The 18,188-nt window shown below is 40.5% G+C and overlaps 1 protein-coding gene across 3 annotated transcripts in view; it reads left to right on the top strand.

The window, feature by feature from the left end:
• Window positions 1–18,188, top strand: part of HEXB (hexosaminidase subunit beta) — a 59,912-nt gene that overhangs the window by 13,258 nt on the left and 28,466 nt on the right. For all 3 annotated transcript variants that reach the window (XM_082624135.1, XM_082624134.1, XM_082624133.1), the window contains exons 4-5: window positions 1,263–1,309; window positions 1,585–1,695. In XM_082624135.1, coding sequence (XP_082480261.1) covers window positions 1,263–1,309; window positions 1,585–1,695 — 158 coding nt within the window. The remainder of the gene's footprint in view (window positions 1–1,262; window positions 1,310–1,584; window positions 1,696–18,188) is intronic.

Raw genomic sequence — 18,188 nt, 5'->3', positions numbered from 1 at the left:
AGTTTGTCATAGTAGTCTCCTGTGATCTTTCATATTTCTGTGGTATGTTGTCACATCCTCTCTTTTATTTGACTTTGAACTACAGGCAAATCTTGGAGATATTGTGGGTTTGGTTCCAGACCACTGCAGTAAAGTGTCTGTCTCAATAAAGGGAGTCACACAAATTTTTTGGTTTCCCAGTGGATATCGAGGTTATGTTTACACTATACTGTAGGCTTTTAAGTGTGCAATAGTATTTTGTCTAAAAAAAACAAGGTACATACCTTAATTTAAGAATACTTTATGCTAAAAAATATTGATCATCATCTGACAATGCAGAGTTGCCACAAATGTTTGATTTGTAAAAAATGCAGTATCTGTGAAGTGCAATAAAATGAGGTATGCCTTTTTTTAAAATTTATTTATATATTTTTAAATTTATGGCTGCATCGGGTCTTAGTTATGGCACACGGGATCTTCGTTGCAGCATGCGGGATCTTTCGTTGAGGTGCATGGGTTTCTCTCTAGTTGTGGCTTGCAGGTTTTCTGTCTCTAGTTGAGGCACGCGGGCTCAGTAGTTGTGGTGCACAGGCTTAGTTGTCCTGCAGCATGTGGGATCTTAGTTCTCTGACCAGGCATTGAACCTGCATCCCCTGCATTGGTCCAGTGGATTCTTTACCACTGGACCACCGGGCAAGTCCCTATGCCTGTATTCTTAGGTTAAAATTTTCCTTGGCAATATAGTTGTCAACTAGAATGATGAATTTTGGTAAAGTCAAGGCCAGATAGAGGAGTTGACCTGTAATATAGAGAACAATCCACTTGAATAAAAAATGGTCAGGAGATAGTCTTTGCAGGTATAAATAAAACACTGTAAGTTGGGCCTTTATCTATAGTTTCATGGTGTTTTCTGAACCTCTTTGCCCTCTGTTAAGTTTAGGTACCTTCTAAAGTGCCTATAATATTTTATGATATAAATTCTTTCTTACAGTGCTATAAATTTATTAAGGAACTGGATTTTGTTTTATTAAATCACTATTTTGTGTTTATCATTCAGACAAAACCAAGGCTAAGGGTGTACAATGAAGTAAAGCAGTTTTATTAGATGGCACAGGGATTTTTTAAAATTGAGCTTTGATTTTAAAAAATATGTTACAGGGTATATGTATAACATATTTAATTTTATTTGCCTTTTCTGGTTATGGTTCTGTGTATGGATAATACATCTTTTATTGTCTCTTTTATAAATTAATGCAATAAATTATAAATTTTACTTTCCCTAGGTTTAGAGACCTTTAGCCAGTTAATTTATCAAGATTTTTATGGGACCGTAAGTATGATTATTATATGTTACTAACATTATTGGGTAGATATAATACTATAGGAAAAATATAAACTTTTTAGTTATTTATTGCTTCTTGAATGTTTTTTCTCCCCAAGTGCGTATCTTATCTGGTAAATGTATATTTCACACTTTTTTTTTGTTTTAAATTAATCTTTTATCCAATACTTGCATAGATAGGTATAATTTATTTATTATATAAATAAAATGAATACACATTTTATCTAAGACAAAATAAATAAAAATTTTCTTTTGTCTTTTAGTTCACTGTCAATGAATCCAACATTGTAGATTCTCCAAGGTTTCCTCACAGAGGAATTTTAATTGATACATCCAGACACTTTCTGTCCATTAAGAGTATTTTTAAAACTCTGGTAGGTAATTATTTTATTTTAATCCACTGTCTATTCTGAAGATGTGTTCTTTAATGTTGTTACTTTACATTGGTTACATATGCTGTTGTGCAGGTTGGAACAGGGGATTCATTTTCCATATACTAAGTATAAGCACTGGGCTTTCTTCCCTCCCTCCCCTGGGAAGTATATTTCCTCTGCTGAGAAGTGGAGGCTCCCTTAGGGAATCACTCTCTTGTTTTCATTGGGGTGGGAGAGGGGCTTAGCCAGTATTCAGTCAGCATTGTTAAGAGAAAGACTCAGTTTTAATAGTGCCCACTGGCCCTCCGTGAATCATTTGTCAAATCATGGGTCTAGACTTCTGATTAGGAATATATGGTCATTGTACCTCTAGTTGGCTTTAGTTTTGTGATCTCCACTTACTTTTTTTAAAGTGGCCTAGAAAGGAATCTGAGAGCAGCTTCATACCTAAGGAAGTGTTCCAAAGGAATATGGAACTTCAGGTGGTGGGAGCTTGGGGGCAAGGTGGACATTAACTATTTTCCCTTTTCATTGGTTCATCCCCACCATCACTGCCAGTTTGTAGGGATCGGGAGGTTTTCTTGACATGTTTTTCTGCACCTTCACCTGATCATTTATGAACACACTATGTTATAAAAAAATTATTTTTATGTTTACATTAAAACCCTGAATTTCTTTCTCCAAAAGACATTATTGTAATTTTCCTGAAAGAAATATATGCTTAGTGTAAAAAGTTTGAACATAGATATGCATAAAATAAGTAGTGATCCCATAATTTCATTTACCAAAGATTGACATAAATTTTTATGTCCCATTTATCTCATTTTAAACTTAAAACATGAATATCTTAACGTATAATATGACTTGTTTTTTACTAAAATATAGTTGACATACAACATTATGTTAGTTTCAGGTGTACTAAATCATGATTTGACATTAGCATACATTATGAAACGATCATCATGATAAGTCTAGTATCCATCTCTCCCCATACAGAGTTATTACAATATTATTACATCCCCATGACTTATTTATTGTATAGCTGGAGGTTTGTTCCTTTTAATCCCCTTCACCTATTTTCACCCACCCCCTTACCCTCCTCCCTCCTGTCAACCACTCTCTGTATTTATGAGTCTACTTTTGTTTCGTTTTGTTTTGTTTTTTAGATTACACATATAAGTGAGATCATTGATATTTGTCTTTCTCTGTCTGATGTATTTCATTTAACATAATATCCTCTAGATTTATCCATGTTGTCACAAAGGCAAGATTTCATTTTTTTTATGGCTGAGTCTTCTCTGTGTGTTTTGATTGGAGAATTTAGTCCAATTACATTTAAAGTAATTATTGATGGATATGTACTTACTGCCATTTTGTTAATTGTTTGGGGTTGTTTACATAGTTCTTTTTTGTTCCTTTCATCATCTTTTGCTCTCTTCCCTTGCCATGTGATGACTATCTTTAGTGTTACGTTCAGATTCCTTTCTTTGTGTGTGTACATATTAATAGGTTTTTGGTTTGTAGTTAACTGTGTGTGTGTGTGTGTATCTATATAGATAGATACACACACATACATACATATATATATATGTATAGTTTTATATACATGATTAGGTTATATATACATGATTATTGTAAGTTGACGATCTCTTAAGTTCAAACATTCTAACAACCCTACGTTTTTACTCCACCTCTCACATTTAATGTTTTTGACATCATATTTTACATCTTTTTGTTTTCTGTATCCCTATGCTACTTATTGTGGATATAGATGATTTTTATTACTTTTGTTTTTTAACCTTCCTACTAGCTTTTTAGATGATTGACCTACTACCTTTACTGTATGTTTGCCTTCAGCAATGATATTTTTCCTTTTGTAATTTTCATATTTCTAGTTGTGGTCTTTTCTGCTTAGAAAAATCTTTTTAACATTTCTTGTAAAGTTGGTTTTGTGGTGCTGAACTCTTAGTTTTCACTTGTCTGTAGAACTCTATCTCTCCTTCAACTCTGAATGATAGTCTTGCTGGGTAGAATATTCTTGGATGTAAGTTTTTTACCTTTCATCACTTTGAATATGTTATGCCACTCCTTCTGGCCTGCACAACTTCTGCTGAAAAGTCAGCTGACAGTCTTATGGGAATTCCCTGGGAAGTACTAGTTGCTTTTCTCTGGCTGTTTTTCAGATTCTCTGTCTTTAATTTTTGCCATTTTAATTGCAGTGTATCTCGGTGTGGTTGTCTTTGGGTGACCCTGTTTGAGATTCTCTGTCTTCCTGGACTGGATGTCTGTTTTTTTTTCCAGATTAGGGAAGTTTTCAGCTATTATTTCTTGAAATACATTCTCTGCCCCTGTCTGTTTTCTCCTTCTGGGACCCCTATAGTGTGTATGTTATTGTCCTTGATGTTGTCTCAGAGGTCTTTTACACTATCCTCATTTAAAAATTTTTTCTGTTCAACTTGGCCGATTTCCTCTACTCTGTCTTCTAGTTTGCTGATCTGTTCCTTTCTATCTACAAATCTATTATTGATTCCTTCGAGTGTATTTTAAATTTCATTTACTATATTCTGCAGCTTTTTGGTTCATCTTTATATTTTCCAACTGTCTATTAAAATTCTGTGTTCATCCATTCTTAGGTTCAGTGAGCATCTTTTTTTTTTTTTTTTTGCGGTACGCAGGCCTCTCACTGTTGTGGCCTCTCCCGCTGTGGAGCACAGGCTCCGGACGCACAGACTCAGCGGCCATGGCTCACGGGCCTAGCCGCTCCGCGGCACGAACCCATGTCCCCTGCATCGGCTGGCGGACTCTCAGCCACTGCGCCACCAGGGAAGCCCCGGTGAGCATCTTTATGATCATTACCTTGAACTCTTTTTTGGGTAGATTGCTTATGTCTACTTTGTTTAGTTCCTTTTCTGGAGTTTTGTCTTGTTCCTTTGTTTAGAACATATTCCTCTGTGTTCACATTTTGCCTAATTCTCTGTTTATTTCTATGTATTAGGTAGGTCAGCTACATTTCTCAATATTGCAGAAGTGGTCTTATGTAGGAGATGTCCTATGGGGCCCAGCAGTGCACTCCTCTGTGGTCACCAGAGCCACCTCTAGGGGTGTCCCCTATGTGGGCTGTGTGGGCCCTTGTGTTGTGGTATGGCTGACTACTGTGAGTACACTGGTAGGCAGGGCTGGCCCCTGGACCAGCTGGCTGCCAGGCCCCGCCTCCTATGGTGGCTGCTGCCCTGTGGGTGGGCAGAGCTGGGTCTTGGGGCAGCTGGCTCTGGGGACCAGGGTTCCTGGAATGGTGCTGGCCTGTTGGTGGGCAAGTAAGCCCCTGGTGCTGATAGTCTAGAGGGAGGACTCCAAAATAGCACTTGACAGCACCACTATCCTCGTGGTACAACAGCTCCCTGAAGTGGTTCCCTCCAATGTGTTTGTTCCCAGGGGGAGTCCCAGTTGTCTCCTGCCTCTCTGAGAGGCTAAGATCAGCAAGTGGGTCTGACCCAGGCTCCTTAGAAACTACTGCCTCTGACTTGGGACTCAGAGCCTGTAAGATTTTAAATGTGTTTTGTTTTGTTTTGTTTTTTAATTGGAGGATAATTATTTTACAGTGTTGTGTTAGCTTCTGCTGTGCAAGGAAGCAAATCAGCCACATATATACCCATATCCCCTTCCCCTTGGATCTCCCTCCTGCCCTCCCCATCCCACCCATCTAGGACATCACAGAGCACTGAGCTGAGCTCCCTATGCTATACAGCAGGTTCCCACTAGCTATCTATTTTACACATGGTAGTGTATTTATGTGAAATCTAATCTCCCAATTTGTCGCACCCTCCCTTTCTCCTTCCTATGTCCACATGTCTGTTCTCTACGTCTACGACTCTTATTCCTGCCCTACAAATAGGTTCATCTGTACCACTTTTTCTAGATTCCACATATATGTGTTAATATATGATATTTGGTTTTCTCTTTCTGGCTTACTTCACTGTTTCACAGACTCTAGGTCCATTCACGTCTCTACAGATGACCCAATTTCGTTACTTTTAATGGCTGAGTAATACTCCATTGTATATATGTACCACATTTTCTTTATCTGTTCATCTGTTGTTAGACATTTAGGTTGTTTCCATGTCCTGGCTATTGTAAATAGTGCTGCAGTGAACATTGGGGTACATGTGTCCTTTTGAATTATGGTTTTCTCAGGGTATATGCCCAGTAGTGGGATTGCTGGGTCATATGGTAGTTCTATTTTTAGTTTTTTATGGAACCTCCATAATCTTCTCCATAGTGGCTATATCAATTTGCATTCCCACCAGTGTGCAAAAGGGTTCCCTTTTCTCCACACCCTCTCCAGCATTTGATGATGGCCATTCTGACTGGTATGAGGTGATACCTCATTGTAGGTTTGATTTGCATTTCTCTAATAATTAGTGATGTTGAGCATCTTTTCATGTGCCTCTTGGCCATCTGTATATCTTCTTTGGAGAAATGTCTATTTAGGTCTTGTGCCCATTTTTTAATTGGGTTGTTTGTTTTTTTGCTGTTGAGCTCCATGAGCTGTTTGTATATTTTGGAGATTAATCCTTTGTCAGTTGCTTCATTTGCAAATATTTTCTCCCATTCTGAGGGTTGTCTTTTCGTCTTTTTTATGGTTTCCTTTGCTGTGTAAAAGCTTTTAAGTTTCATTATGTACCATTTGTTTATTTTTGTTTTTACTTTCATTACTTTAGGAGGTGGGTCAAAAAAGATCTTGCTATGATTTATGTCAAAGAGTGTTTTTCCTATGTTGTCCTCTAAGAGTTTTTTTTTTTTTTGCGGTACACGGGCCTCTCACTGTTGTGGCCTCTCGTTGTGGAGCACAGGCTCCGGACATGCAGGCTCAGCGGCCATGGCTCACGGGCCTAGCCGCTCCACAGAATGTGGGATCTTCCCGGATCGGGGCACGAACCCGTGTCCCCTGCATCGGCAGGCGGACTCTCAACCACTGCGCCACCAGGGAAGCCCTTTAATCCGTTTTGAGTTTATTTTTGTGTATGGTGTTAGCTGGAGTTTTAATTTCATTCTTTTACATGTAGCTGTCCATTCCCAGCACCACTTATTCAAGAGGCTGTCTTTTCTCCATCATATATGTTCTTGCCTCCTTTGTCATAAATAAGGTGGCCGTATGTCCATGGGTTTATCTCTGGGCTTTCTATCCTGTTCCATTGATCTGTATGTCTGATTTTGTGCCGGTACCACACTGTCTTGATTACTGTAGCTTTGTAGTATACTTTGAAATCGGGGAGCCTGATTCCTCCAACTCCATTTTTCTTTCTCAAGATTGCTCTGGGGCTTCCCTGGTGGCGCAGTGGTTGAGAGTCCGCCTGCCGATGCAGGGGACACGGGTTCGTGCCCAAGTCTGGGAAGATCCCACATGCCACGGAGCGGCTAGGCCCGTGAGCCATAGCCGCTGAACGTGCGCGTCCGGAGCCTGTGCTCCACAAGGAGACAGGCCACAACAGTGAGAGGCCCGCGTACCACCAAAAAAAAAAAAAAAAAAAAAAAAAGATTGCTCTGGCTATTTGGTGTCTTTTGTGTTTACATACAGATTGTAAAATTTTGTTCTAATTCTATGAAGAATGCCATTGGTTGTTTGATGGGGAATGAATTGAACCTGCAGATTTCTTTGGGTAGTATAGTCATTTTCATAATATTGATTCTTCCAATCCAAGAACATGGTATGTTTCTCTATCTGTTTATGTCATCTTTGATTTCTTTCATCAGTGTTTTATCATTTTCTGAGTATAAGTCTTTTGCCTCCTTAGGTAGGTTTATTCCTAGGTATTTTGTTCTTTTTGTCATGATGCTAAATGGGATTGTTTCCGTAATTTCTTTTTCTGATTTTTTTGTTGTTAGTGTATAGGAATGCAAGAGGTTTCTGTGCATTAATTTTGTATCCTGCACCCTTACCAAAATCATTGATTAGTTCTAGTAGTTTTCTGATGGCATCTTTAGGATTTTCTATGTATAGTATCATGTCATCTGCAAACAGTGAGAGTTTTACTTCTTTTCCAATTTCTATCCCTTTAATTTCTTTTCTTCTCTGAGTGCCATGGCTAGGACTTCCAAAACTACATTGAATAAGAGTGGCGAGAGTGGACATCCTTGTCTTGTTCCTGATTGTAGTGGAAATGCTTTCAGTTTTCCACCATTAAGAAAGATGTTTGCTGTGGGTTTGTCATATATGGCTTTTATTATGTTGAGGTAGGTTGCCTCTATGCCCATTTTCTGGAGAGTTTTTATCATAAATGGGTGTTAAATTTTGTCAAAAGCTTTTTCTGTATTGAGATGATCATATGGTTTTTATTCTTTAATTTACTAATATGGTCTGTCACGTGGATTGGTTTGTGTATATTGAAGAATCCTCCCTCTGCAGTTTTTTGAAGACTTCGAGTAGGATAGGTGTTAGCTCTTCTGTAAATGTTTGATAGAATTCACATGTGAATCCATCTGGTCCTGGACTTTGTTGGAAGATTTTTAATTACAGTTTCAATTTCATTACTTGTGATAGGTCTGTTTACATTTTCTAATTCTTCCTGGTTTAGTCTTGGAAAATTGTACCTTTCCAAGAATTTGTCCATTTCTTCGTGGTTGTCCATTTTATTAGCATGTAGTTGTTTGTAGTAATCTCTTATAACCCTTTGTATTTCTGCGGTGTCAGTTGTGATTTCTCCTTTTTCATATTTAGTTTAGTTTTTTTTTTGATTATGGGGTTTTTATTGTGGTAAAATACACACAACATAATTTAACATATTTGCCATTTAAAAAAATGTGTACATTTAAAAAGTGTACAATCTAGATAAACAACAAGGACTTACTGTATAACTCAGGGAACTATATTCAATAACTTGTAATAACCTTTAATGGAAAAGAATTAAAAAAAGAATATAGATATATACATATCTATGTATAACTGAATCACTTTGCTGTGTATCTGAAACTAACACAATATTGTAAAGCAACTATACTTCAATAAAAAAAATAATAAAAGTGTGCAATCTAGTGGCATTTAGTACATTCACAGTGTTGTGCAACCATCACCACTATCTAGTTCCAGAACATTTCTGTCACTCCAAAAAGGAGACCCCATACCCGTTATCAATCATTCCTCATTCCTCCCTCACATCCAGCCCCTGACAACTATTAATCTGCTTTCTGTTTCCTCTTCTGGACATTTCATATAAATGGAATCATATAATATGTGGCCTTTGGTGTATGGCTTCTTGCGCTCAGCAGAATGTTTTCAGGGTTCATCCATGTTGTATGGTATATCTCTCCATCTATTTGTATCATCTTTAATTTCTTTCATCAGTGTCTTATAATTTTCTGCATACAGATCTTTTGTCTCCTTAGGTAGGTTTATTCCTAGATACTTTATTCTTTTTGTTGCAATGGTAAACGGGAGTGTTTTCTTGATTTCACTTTCAGATTTTTCATCATTGGAATGCCAGAGATTTCTGTGCATTAATTTTGTATCCTGCTACTTTACCAAATTCATTGATTAGCTCTAGTAGTTTTCTGGTAGCATCTTTAGGATTCTCTTGGTATAGTACCATGTCATCTGCAAACAGTGACAGCTTTACTTCTTTTCCGATTTGGATTCCTTTTATTTCCTTTTCTTCTCTGATTGCTGTGGCTAAAACTTCCAAAACTATGTTGAATAAGAGTGGTGAGAGTGGGCAACCTTGTCTTGTTCCTGATCTTAGTGGAAATGGTTTCAGTTTTTCACCATTGAGGACAATGTTGGCTGTGGGTTTGTCATATATGGCCTTTATTATGTTGAGGAAAGTTCCCTCTATGCCTGCTTTCTGCAGGGTTTTTATCATAAATGGGTGTTGAATTTTGTCGAAAGCTTTCTCTGCATCTGTTGAGATGATCATATGGTTTTTCTCCTTCAATTTGTTAATATGGTGTATCACGTTGATTGATTTGCGTATATTGAAGAATCCTTACATTCCTGGAATAAACCCCACTTGATCATGGTGTATGATCCTTTTAATGTGCTGTTGGAATCTGTTTGCTAGTATTTTGTTGAGGATTTTTGCGTCTATGTTCACCAGTGATATTGGCCTGTAGTTTTCTTTCTTTGTGACATCCTTGTCTGGTTTTGGTATCAAGGTGATGGTGGCCTCGTAGAATGAGTTTAGCAGTGTTCCTCCCCTTGCTATATTTTGGAGGAGTTTGAGAAGGATAGGTGTTAGCTCTTCTGTAAATGTTTGATAGAATTCGCCTCTGAAGCCATCTGGTCCTGGGCTTTTGTTTGTTGGAAGATTTTTAATCACAGTTTCAATTTCAGTGCTTGTGATTGGTCTGTTCATATTTTCTATTTCTTCCTGATTCAGTCTTGGCAGGTTGTGCCTAAGAATTTGTCCATTTCTTCCAGGTTGTCCATTTTATTGGCATAGAGTTGCTTGTAGTAATCTCTCATGATCTTTTGTATTTCTGCAGTGTCAGTTGTTACTTCTCCTTTATCATTTCTAATTCTATTGATTTGTGTCCTCTTCCTTTTTTTCTTGATGAGTCAGGCTAATGGTTTATCAATTTTGTTTATCTTCTCAAAGAACCAGCTTTTTTTTTTTTTTTTTTTTTTTTTTTTTTTTTTTTAGTACATGGGCCTCTTACTGTTGTGGCCTCTCCCGTTGCAGGAGCACAGCCTCCGGACGCGCAGGCTCAGCGGCCATGGCTCACGGGCCCAGCCACTCTGCAGCATGTGGGATCCTCCCGAACCGGGGCATGAACCCACGTCCCCTGCATCAGCAGGCGGACTCTCAACCACTGCGCCACCAGGGAAGCCCAAGAACCAGCTTTTAGTTTTATTGATCTTTGCTATCGTTTCCTTCATTTCTTTTTCATTTATTTCTGATCTTATTTTTATGATTTCTTTCCTTCTGCTAACTTTGGGGTTTTTTTGTTCTTCTTTCTCTAATTGCTTTAGTTGCAAGGTCAGGTTGTTTACTCGAGATGTTTCCTGTTTCTTAAGGTGGGATTGTATTGCTATAAACTTCCCTCTTAGAACTGCTTTTGCTGCATCCCATAGGTTTTGGGTCGTCGTGTCTCCATTGTCATTTGTTGCTAGGTATTTTTTAATTTCCTCTTTGATTTCTTCAGTGATCACTTCATTATTAAGTAGTGTATTGTTTAGCCTCCATGTGTTTGTATTTTTTACAGATCTTTTCCTGTCATTGATATCTAGTCTCATAGCATTGTGGTTGGAAAAGATACTTGATACAATTTCAATTTTCTTAAATTTACCAAGGCTTGATTTGTGACCAAGATATGATCTATCCTGGAGAATGTTCCATGAGTACTTGAGAAAAATGTGTATCTGTTGTTTTTGGATGTCCTATAAATATCAAATAAGTCCATCTTGTTTAATGTGTCATTTAAAGTTTGTGTTTCCTTATTTATTTTCATTTTGGATGATCTGTCCATTGGTGAAAAAGTGGGGTGTTGAAGTCCCCTACTGTGAGTGTGTTACTGTCTATTTCCCCTTTTATGGCTGTTAGTATTTGCCTTATGTATTGAGGTGCTCCTATGTTGGGTGCATAAATATTTACAACTGTTATATCTTCTTGTTGGATCGATCCCTTGATCATTATGTAGTGTCCTGCTTTGTCTCTTCTAGTAGTCTTTATTTTAAAGTCTATTTTGTCTGATATGAGAATTGCTACTCCAGGTTTCTTTTGATTTCCATTTGCATGGAATATCTTTTTCCATCCCCTTACTTTCAGTCTGTATGTGTCTCTAGGTCTGAAGTGGGTCTCTTGTAGACAGCATATATATGGGTCTTGTTTTTGTATCCATTCAGTCAATCTGTGTCTTTTGGTGGGAGCATTTAGTCCATTTACATTTAAGGTAATTATCGATATGTATGTTCCTATTCCCATTTTCTTAATGGTTTTGGGTTCGTTATTGTAGGTCTTTTCCTTCTGTTGTGTTTCTTGCCTAGAGAAGTTCCTTTAGCATTTGTTGTAAAGCTGGTTTGGTGGTGCTGAACTCTCTCAGCTTTTGCTTGTCTGTAAAGGTTTTAGTTTCTCCATCAAATCTGAATGAGATCCTTGCTGGGTAGAGTAACCTTGGTTGCAGGTTTTTCTCCTTCATCTCTTTAAATATGTCCTGCCAGTCCCTTCTGGCTTGTAGAGTTTCTGCTGAGAGATCAGCTGTTAACCTTATGGGGATTCCCTTGTGTGTTATTTGTTGTTTTTCCCTTTCTGCTTTTAATATGATTTCTTTGCGTTTAATTTGTGACAGTTTGATTAATATGTGTCTTGGTGTATTTCTCCTTGGGTTTATTCTGTATGGGACTCTCTGTGCCTCCTGGACTTGATTAACTATTTCCTTTCCCATATTAGGGAAGTTTTCAACTATAATCTCTTCAAATATTTTCTTAGTCCCTTTCTTTTTCTCTTCTTCTGGAACCCCTATAATTCGAATGTTGGTGCATTTAATGTTGTCCCAGAGGTCTCTGAGACTGTCCTCTGTTCTTTTCATTCTTTTTTCTTTCTTCTGCTCTGCAGTAGTTATTTCCACTATTTTATCTTCCACCTCACTTATCCGTTCTTCTGCCTGTTATTCTGCTATTGATCCCATCTAGAGAATTTTTAATTTCATTTATTGTGTTGCTCATTGTTGCTTGATTCATCTTTAGTTCTTCTAGGTCCTTGTTAACTGTTCCTTGCATTTTGTCTATTCTATTTCCAAGATTTTGGATCATCTTTACTATCATTATTCTGCATTCTTTTTCAGGTAGACTGCCTATTTCCTCTTCATTTGTTAGGTCTGGTGGGTTTTTATTTTGCTCCTTCACCTGCTGTGTGTTTCTTTGTCTTCTCATTTTGCTTAACTTACTGTGTTTGGGGGGTCTCCTTTCCGCAGGCTGCAGATTCATAGTTCCTTTTGTTTTTGGTGTCTGTCCCCAGAGGCTATTGTTGGTTCAGTGGGTTGCGTTGACTTCCTGGTGGAGGGGACTAGTGCCTGTGTTCTGGTGCATGAGGCTGGATCTTGCCTTTCTGATGGGCAGAACCGCATCTGGTGGTGCATTTTGGGGTGTCTGTGACCTTATTATGATTTTAGGCGGCCTCTCTGCTAATGTGTGTGTTCGTGTTCCTGTCTTGCTAGTTGTTTGGCATAGGGTGTCCAGCACTGTAGCTTGCTGGTCGTTGAGTGAAGCTGGGTGCTGGTGTTGAGATGGAGATCTCTGGGAGATTTTCGCTATTTGATATTATGTGGAGCTGGGAGGTCTCTTGTGGACCAGTGTCCTGAAGTTGGCTCTCCCACCTCAGAGGCACAGCACCGACTCCTGGCTGCAGCACCAAGAGCCTTTCCCCCACATGGCTCAGAATAAAAGGGAGAAAAAGTAGAAAGAAAGCATTAGTAGAAGAAGAAGAAAGAAAGGAAGGAAGGAAAGAAAGGAGGGAGGGAGGAAGGAGGGAAGGTAAGAAAAAAAGAAGATAAAGTAAAATAGAATAAAGTATGATAAAATATAATAAAGTTATTAAAATAGATAATTATTTAAAAAATTAAAAAAAAAAAAAAAACAATGGACGGGTAGATCCCTAGGAGAAATGGTGGAAGCAAAGCTGTACAGACAAAATCTCACGCAGAAGCATACGCATACAGATACACACTCACAAAAAGAGGAAACAGGGAAAAAATCATAAATCTTGTTCTCAAAGTCCACCTCCTCAATTTGGGATGATTCGTTGTCTATTCATGTATTCCACAGATGCAGAGTACATCAAGTTGATTGTGGAGCTTTAATCCGCTGTTTCTGAGGCTGCTGGGAGAGATTTCCCTTTCTCTTCTTTATTCTCACAGCTCCTGAGTCTCAGCTTTGGATTTGACCCCGCCTCTGCGTGTAGGTCGCCGGAGGGCGTCTGTTCTTCGCTCAGACAGGACGGGGTTAAAGGAGCAGCTGCTTTGGGGACTCTGGCTCACTCAGGCTGGGGGGAGGGAGGGGTACAGATTGCGGGGCGAGACTGCGGCAGCAGAGGCCAGCATGACGTTGCACCAGCCTGAGGCGCGCCGTGTGTTCTCCTGGGGAAGTTGTCCCTGGATCCTGGGACCCCGGCAGTGGCGGGCTGCACAGGCTCCCCGGAAAGGCGGCGTGGACAGTGACCTGTGCTCGCACACAGGCCTCTTGGCGGTGGCAGCAGCAGCCCCAGCGTCCCACACCCGTCTCTGGGGTCCGCGCCTTTAGCCGCGGTTCGCGCCGTCTCTGGAGCTCCTTTAAGCAGCGCTCTTAATCCTCTCTCCTTGCGCACCAGGAAACAAAGGGAAGAAAAAGTCTCTTGCCTCTTCCGCCAGGTCCAGACTTTTTCCCGGACTCCCTCCCGGCCAGCTGTGGTGCACTAACCCCTTCAGGCTGTGTTCACGCTGCCAACCCCAGTCCTCTCCCTGCGCTCTGACCGAAGCCCGAGCCTCAGCTCCCAGTCCTGCCCGCCCCGGCGGCCGAGCAGACAAGCCTCTCGGGCTGGTGAGTGCCGGTCGGCACCGATCCTCTGTGTGGGAATCTCTCTGCTTTGCCCTCAGCACCCCTGTTGCTGCGCTCTCCTCCGCTGCTCTGAAGCTTCCCCCTCCGCTACCCGCAGTCTCCGCCCTCGAAGGGGCTTCCTAGTGCGTGGAAACCTTTCCTCCTTCATGGCTTGCTCCCACGGGTGCAGGTCCCGTCCCTATCCTTTTGTCTCTCTTTATTCTTTTTTCTTTTGCCCTACCCAGGTACGTGGGGGAGTTTCTTGCCTTTTGGGGGGTGTCAGGTCTTCTGCCAGCATTCAGTAGGTGTTCTGTAGAAGTTGTTCTACGTGTAGATGAATTTCTGGTGTATCTGTGGGGAGGAAGGTGATCTCCGTGTCTTACTCTTCCACCATCTTCCCCTGAACCTTCTCATTTTTAGTTTTATTGATTTGCATCCTCTCCTTTTTTTTCTTGATGAGTCTGGCTAAAGGTTTATCAATTTTGTTTTTCTTCTCAAAGAACCAACTCTTAGTTTTATTTTTCTGTGCTATTGTTTTGTTTGTATTTCATTTATTTCTGCACTGATCTTTATGATTTCTTTCCTTTTCCTGATTTTGGGTTTTCTTTGTTCTTTCTCTAGTTGCTTTAGGTGTAAGTTTAGATGGTTTATTTGGGATTTTTCTTGTTTCTTGAGGTGAGATTGAATTGCTATAAAGTTCCCTCTTAAAACTGCTTTTGCTGTGTCCCATAGGTTTTGGGTCGTCATGTTTTCATTGTTATTTGTTTCTATGTATTTTTAAATTTCTCCTTTGATTTCTTCAGTGATCTCTTGGTTATTTAGTAGTGCACTCTTTAGCCTCCATGTGTTTGTGTTTTTTACAGTTTTTTTTCCTGTAATTGTTTTCCAGTTTCATAGCATTGTGGTCAGAAAAGATGCTTCATACGATTTCAATTTTCTTAAATTTCCTGAGGCTTGATTTGTGACCCAAGATGTGATCTATCCTGGAGAATGTTCCCTGTGCACTTGAGAAGAAAGTGTATTCTGCCACTTTCAGGTGGAAGGTCCTATAAATATCAGTTAAATCTATCTGGTCTATTGTGTCATTTAAAGCTTGTGCCTCCTTATATATTTTGTTTGGACGATCTGTCCATTGGTGTAAGTGGGGTGTTAAAGTTCCCTACTCATATTGTGTTACTATTTCCCCTTTTATGCTTGTTAGCATTTGCCTTATGTATTGAGGTGCTCCTGTGTTGGGTGCGTAAATATTTATAATTGTTATATCTTCTTCTTGGATTGATCCCTTGATCATTATATAGTATCCTTCCTTATCTTTTGTAACAGTCTTTATTTTAAAGTCTGTTTTATCTGATAAGATTAATACTACTCTAGCTTTCTTTTGATTTCCATTTGCGTGGAATATCTATTTCCATCCCCTCACTTTCAGTCTGTATGTGTCCCTAGGTCTGAAGTGGGTCTCTTGTAGACAGCATATATACGGGTCTTGTTTTTGTATCCATTCAGCCAGTCTGTGTCTTTTGGTTGGAGCATTTAATCCATTTATATTCAAGGTTATTATCAATATGTATGTTCCTATTACCATTTTCTTAACTGTTTTGGGTTTGTTTTCTGGGTCTTTTTCTTCTCTTGTGTTTCTTGCCTGGAGAAGTTCCTTTAGCATTTGTTGTAAAACTGGTTTGGTGGTGCTGAATTCTCTTAGTTTTTGCTTGTCTGTAAAGCTTTTGATTTCTCCGTCAAATTTGAATGAGATCCTTGCTAGGTAATCTTTGCTGTAGGTTTTTGTCTTTCATCACTTTAAGTATATCCTGCCACTCCCTTCAGGCCTGCAGAGTTTCTCCTGAAAAATCAGCTGATAACTTTATGGGGATTCCTTTGTACGTTATTTTTTGTTTTTCCGTTGCTGCTTTTAATATTTTTTCTTTGAATTTAATTTTTGTTTATTTGATAATGTGTGTCTTGGTGTGTTTTTCCTAGTGTTTATCCTGTATGGGACTCTCTGTGCTTCCTGGACTTGGATGATTATTTCCTTTCCCATGTTAGGAAACTTTTCCACTATAATCTCTTAGAATATTTTCTCAGACCCTTTCTTTTTCTCTTCTTTTTCTGAGACCCCTATAATTCAAATGTTGGTGTGTTCAGTGTTGTTCCAGAGGTCTCTGAGATTGTCTTCAATTCTTTTCATTCCTTTTTCTTTATTCTGCTCCTTGGCAGTTATTTCCACATTCTATCTTCCAGTTCACTTATTCGGTCTTTTGCCTCAGTTATATTGTTATTGATGCCTTCTAATGTATTTTTCATTTCAGTTATTGTGTTGTTCATCTCTGTTTATTTGTTCTTTAGTTTTTCTAGATCTTTGTTAAACATTTCTTGTACTTTCTCAATCCATGCCTCCATTCTGTTTCCGAGATTCTGGATCATCTTTACTGTCATTACTCTGAATTCTTTTTTAGGTCGTTTGCCTATTTCCTCTTCATTTATTTGGTCTTGTAGGTTTTTACCTTGCTTCTTCATCTGTGACATATTTTTTTGTCATCTCATTTTTCTTTTCTGGGGTGGGATTGTGTTCCTGTGTTACTGGTTGTTTAGCCTGAGGCTTCCAGCACTGGAGTTTGTAGGCTGTTGGGTAGAGCTGAGTCCTGGTGTCAAGATGAGGACCTCTGAGAGACCTCACTCCAGTGAGTTATTCCCTGGGGTGTCTGAGGTCCTCTGTTAGTCCAGTGGTTCAGACTTGGAGCTCCCACCACGGGAGCTCAGGCACGACCCCCAGCTCATGAACCAAGATCCTGCAAGCCATGCAGGGCGGCAAAAAAAAAAAAAAAAAAAAAAAGATCTGAAGAATAACGAAGAGTAAAAAAGAAAATAAGATTAGAAAACTAACAGATATGTTAGAAAAAAATATATAGATGAAACAACGACTGGAAGGTAAAAAAGCAAAAAAAGAGGAGGGAAAAATAGCTGTAAAAGGCCTTGGCTGTGGGAGGTGGGGTTTAGGTGGTGGGCAGGGCCTATGCTTAGGACCCACGGGGCTGAAAAGCCCCTTCAGGGGTGGGGCTTAGGTTCAATGCAGCAGGAGAGGCCCAGGAGTGCCTCTGGCCTTGAGGGCGGAGGACCAGGTCTGGGACTCCAGCAGGCTCCCTGGGCCTGAGTGGGCAGGGAAATGCCTGCCAGGCCTCCGGTCCTGGGGGTTCCCCCGCCACCATCTGCCTCCTCTTCCCCGCTCCTCCCTCCCTCCCACATCCCTAGGACCTGCGAGGCCCGAGGGGGCCCTGGAGAACAGAGGACCAGGCCCAGGAGCCCAGCAGGCTTCCCGGGGCCTGAGTGGGCGGGGGAAACGCCTTCTGCATCTCCCCTGATCCTCCGATCCCAGAGGGCCCCTCCCCGCCTCTGTCCTACACCCCTAGGAACCACGCGGCCTGGAGGGGGCCTCAGAGAGTGGAGGCCCTGGCCCGGGAGCCCAGCAGGCTTCCCCAGGCCTGATTGGGCAGGGAAACACTAGGCGTGCTCCCTACTGATCCTCCAAGACCCCGAGGGTCCCTTCAGGTGTGGGGACCCCTCCCCTCTCCCACCCACCCCTCAAGGGTGCCTGTCCTGTCCGGCCTCCACTTCTCTTCCCCCCTCACTCCCCCACATGTCCTACCCGGTTGCTCAGGGGTTCCTCCCATCTCCTTGGGTATCGAGGTCCCCCACCAACATCTGCCAGGTGCCCTAGTTGTGGGGAGGTGCGAACTCCTGCCCTCCCACACTGGAGGAGGAATCTACATATGCTTTTTAAGAGCACAGTCTGTTTCCTACAGCCTGCCAGCTCATCCATATGTAAGCCCTGCTGGCCTTCAAAGCCAGATATTTGGGGGGCTTGTTTTCCCGGTGTTGGACCCCAGGCTACAGAGCCTGATGTGGGCTCGGATTCCTCACCCCTTGGCGAGAACCTCTGCAACTGTGATATCCTCCCATTTGTGGGTCACGTAGTCTAGGGTGTGGGTCTTGACCCACCTAC

Source organism: Mesoplodon mirus, assembly GCF_964341445.2.
Source record: "Mesoplodon mirus genome assembly, chromosome: 5".
NCBI lineage: Eukaryota > Metazoa > Chordata > Mammalia > Artiodactyla > Ziphiidae > Mesoplodon > Mesoplodon mirus.
This window is presented reverse-complemented; position numbering and strand designations above follow the sequence as displayed.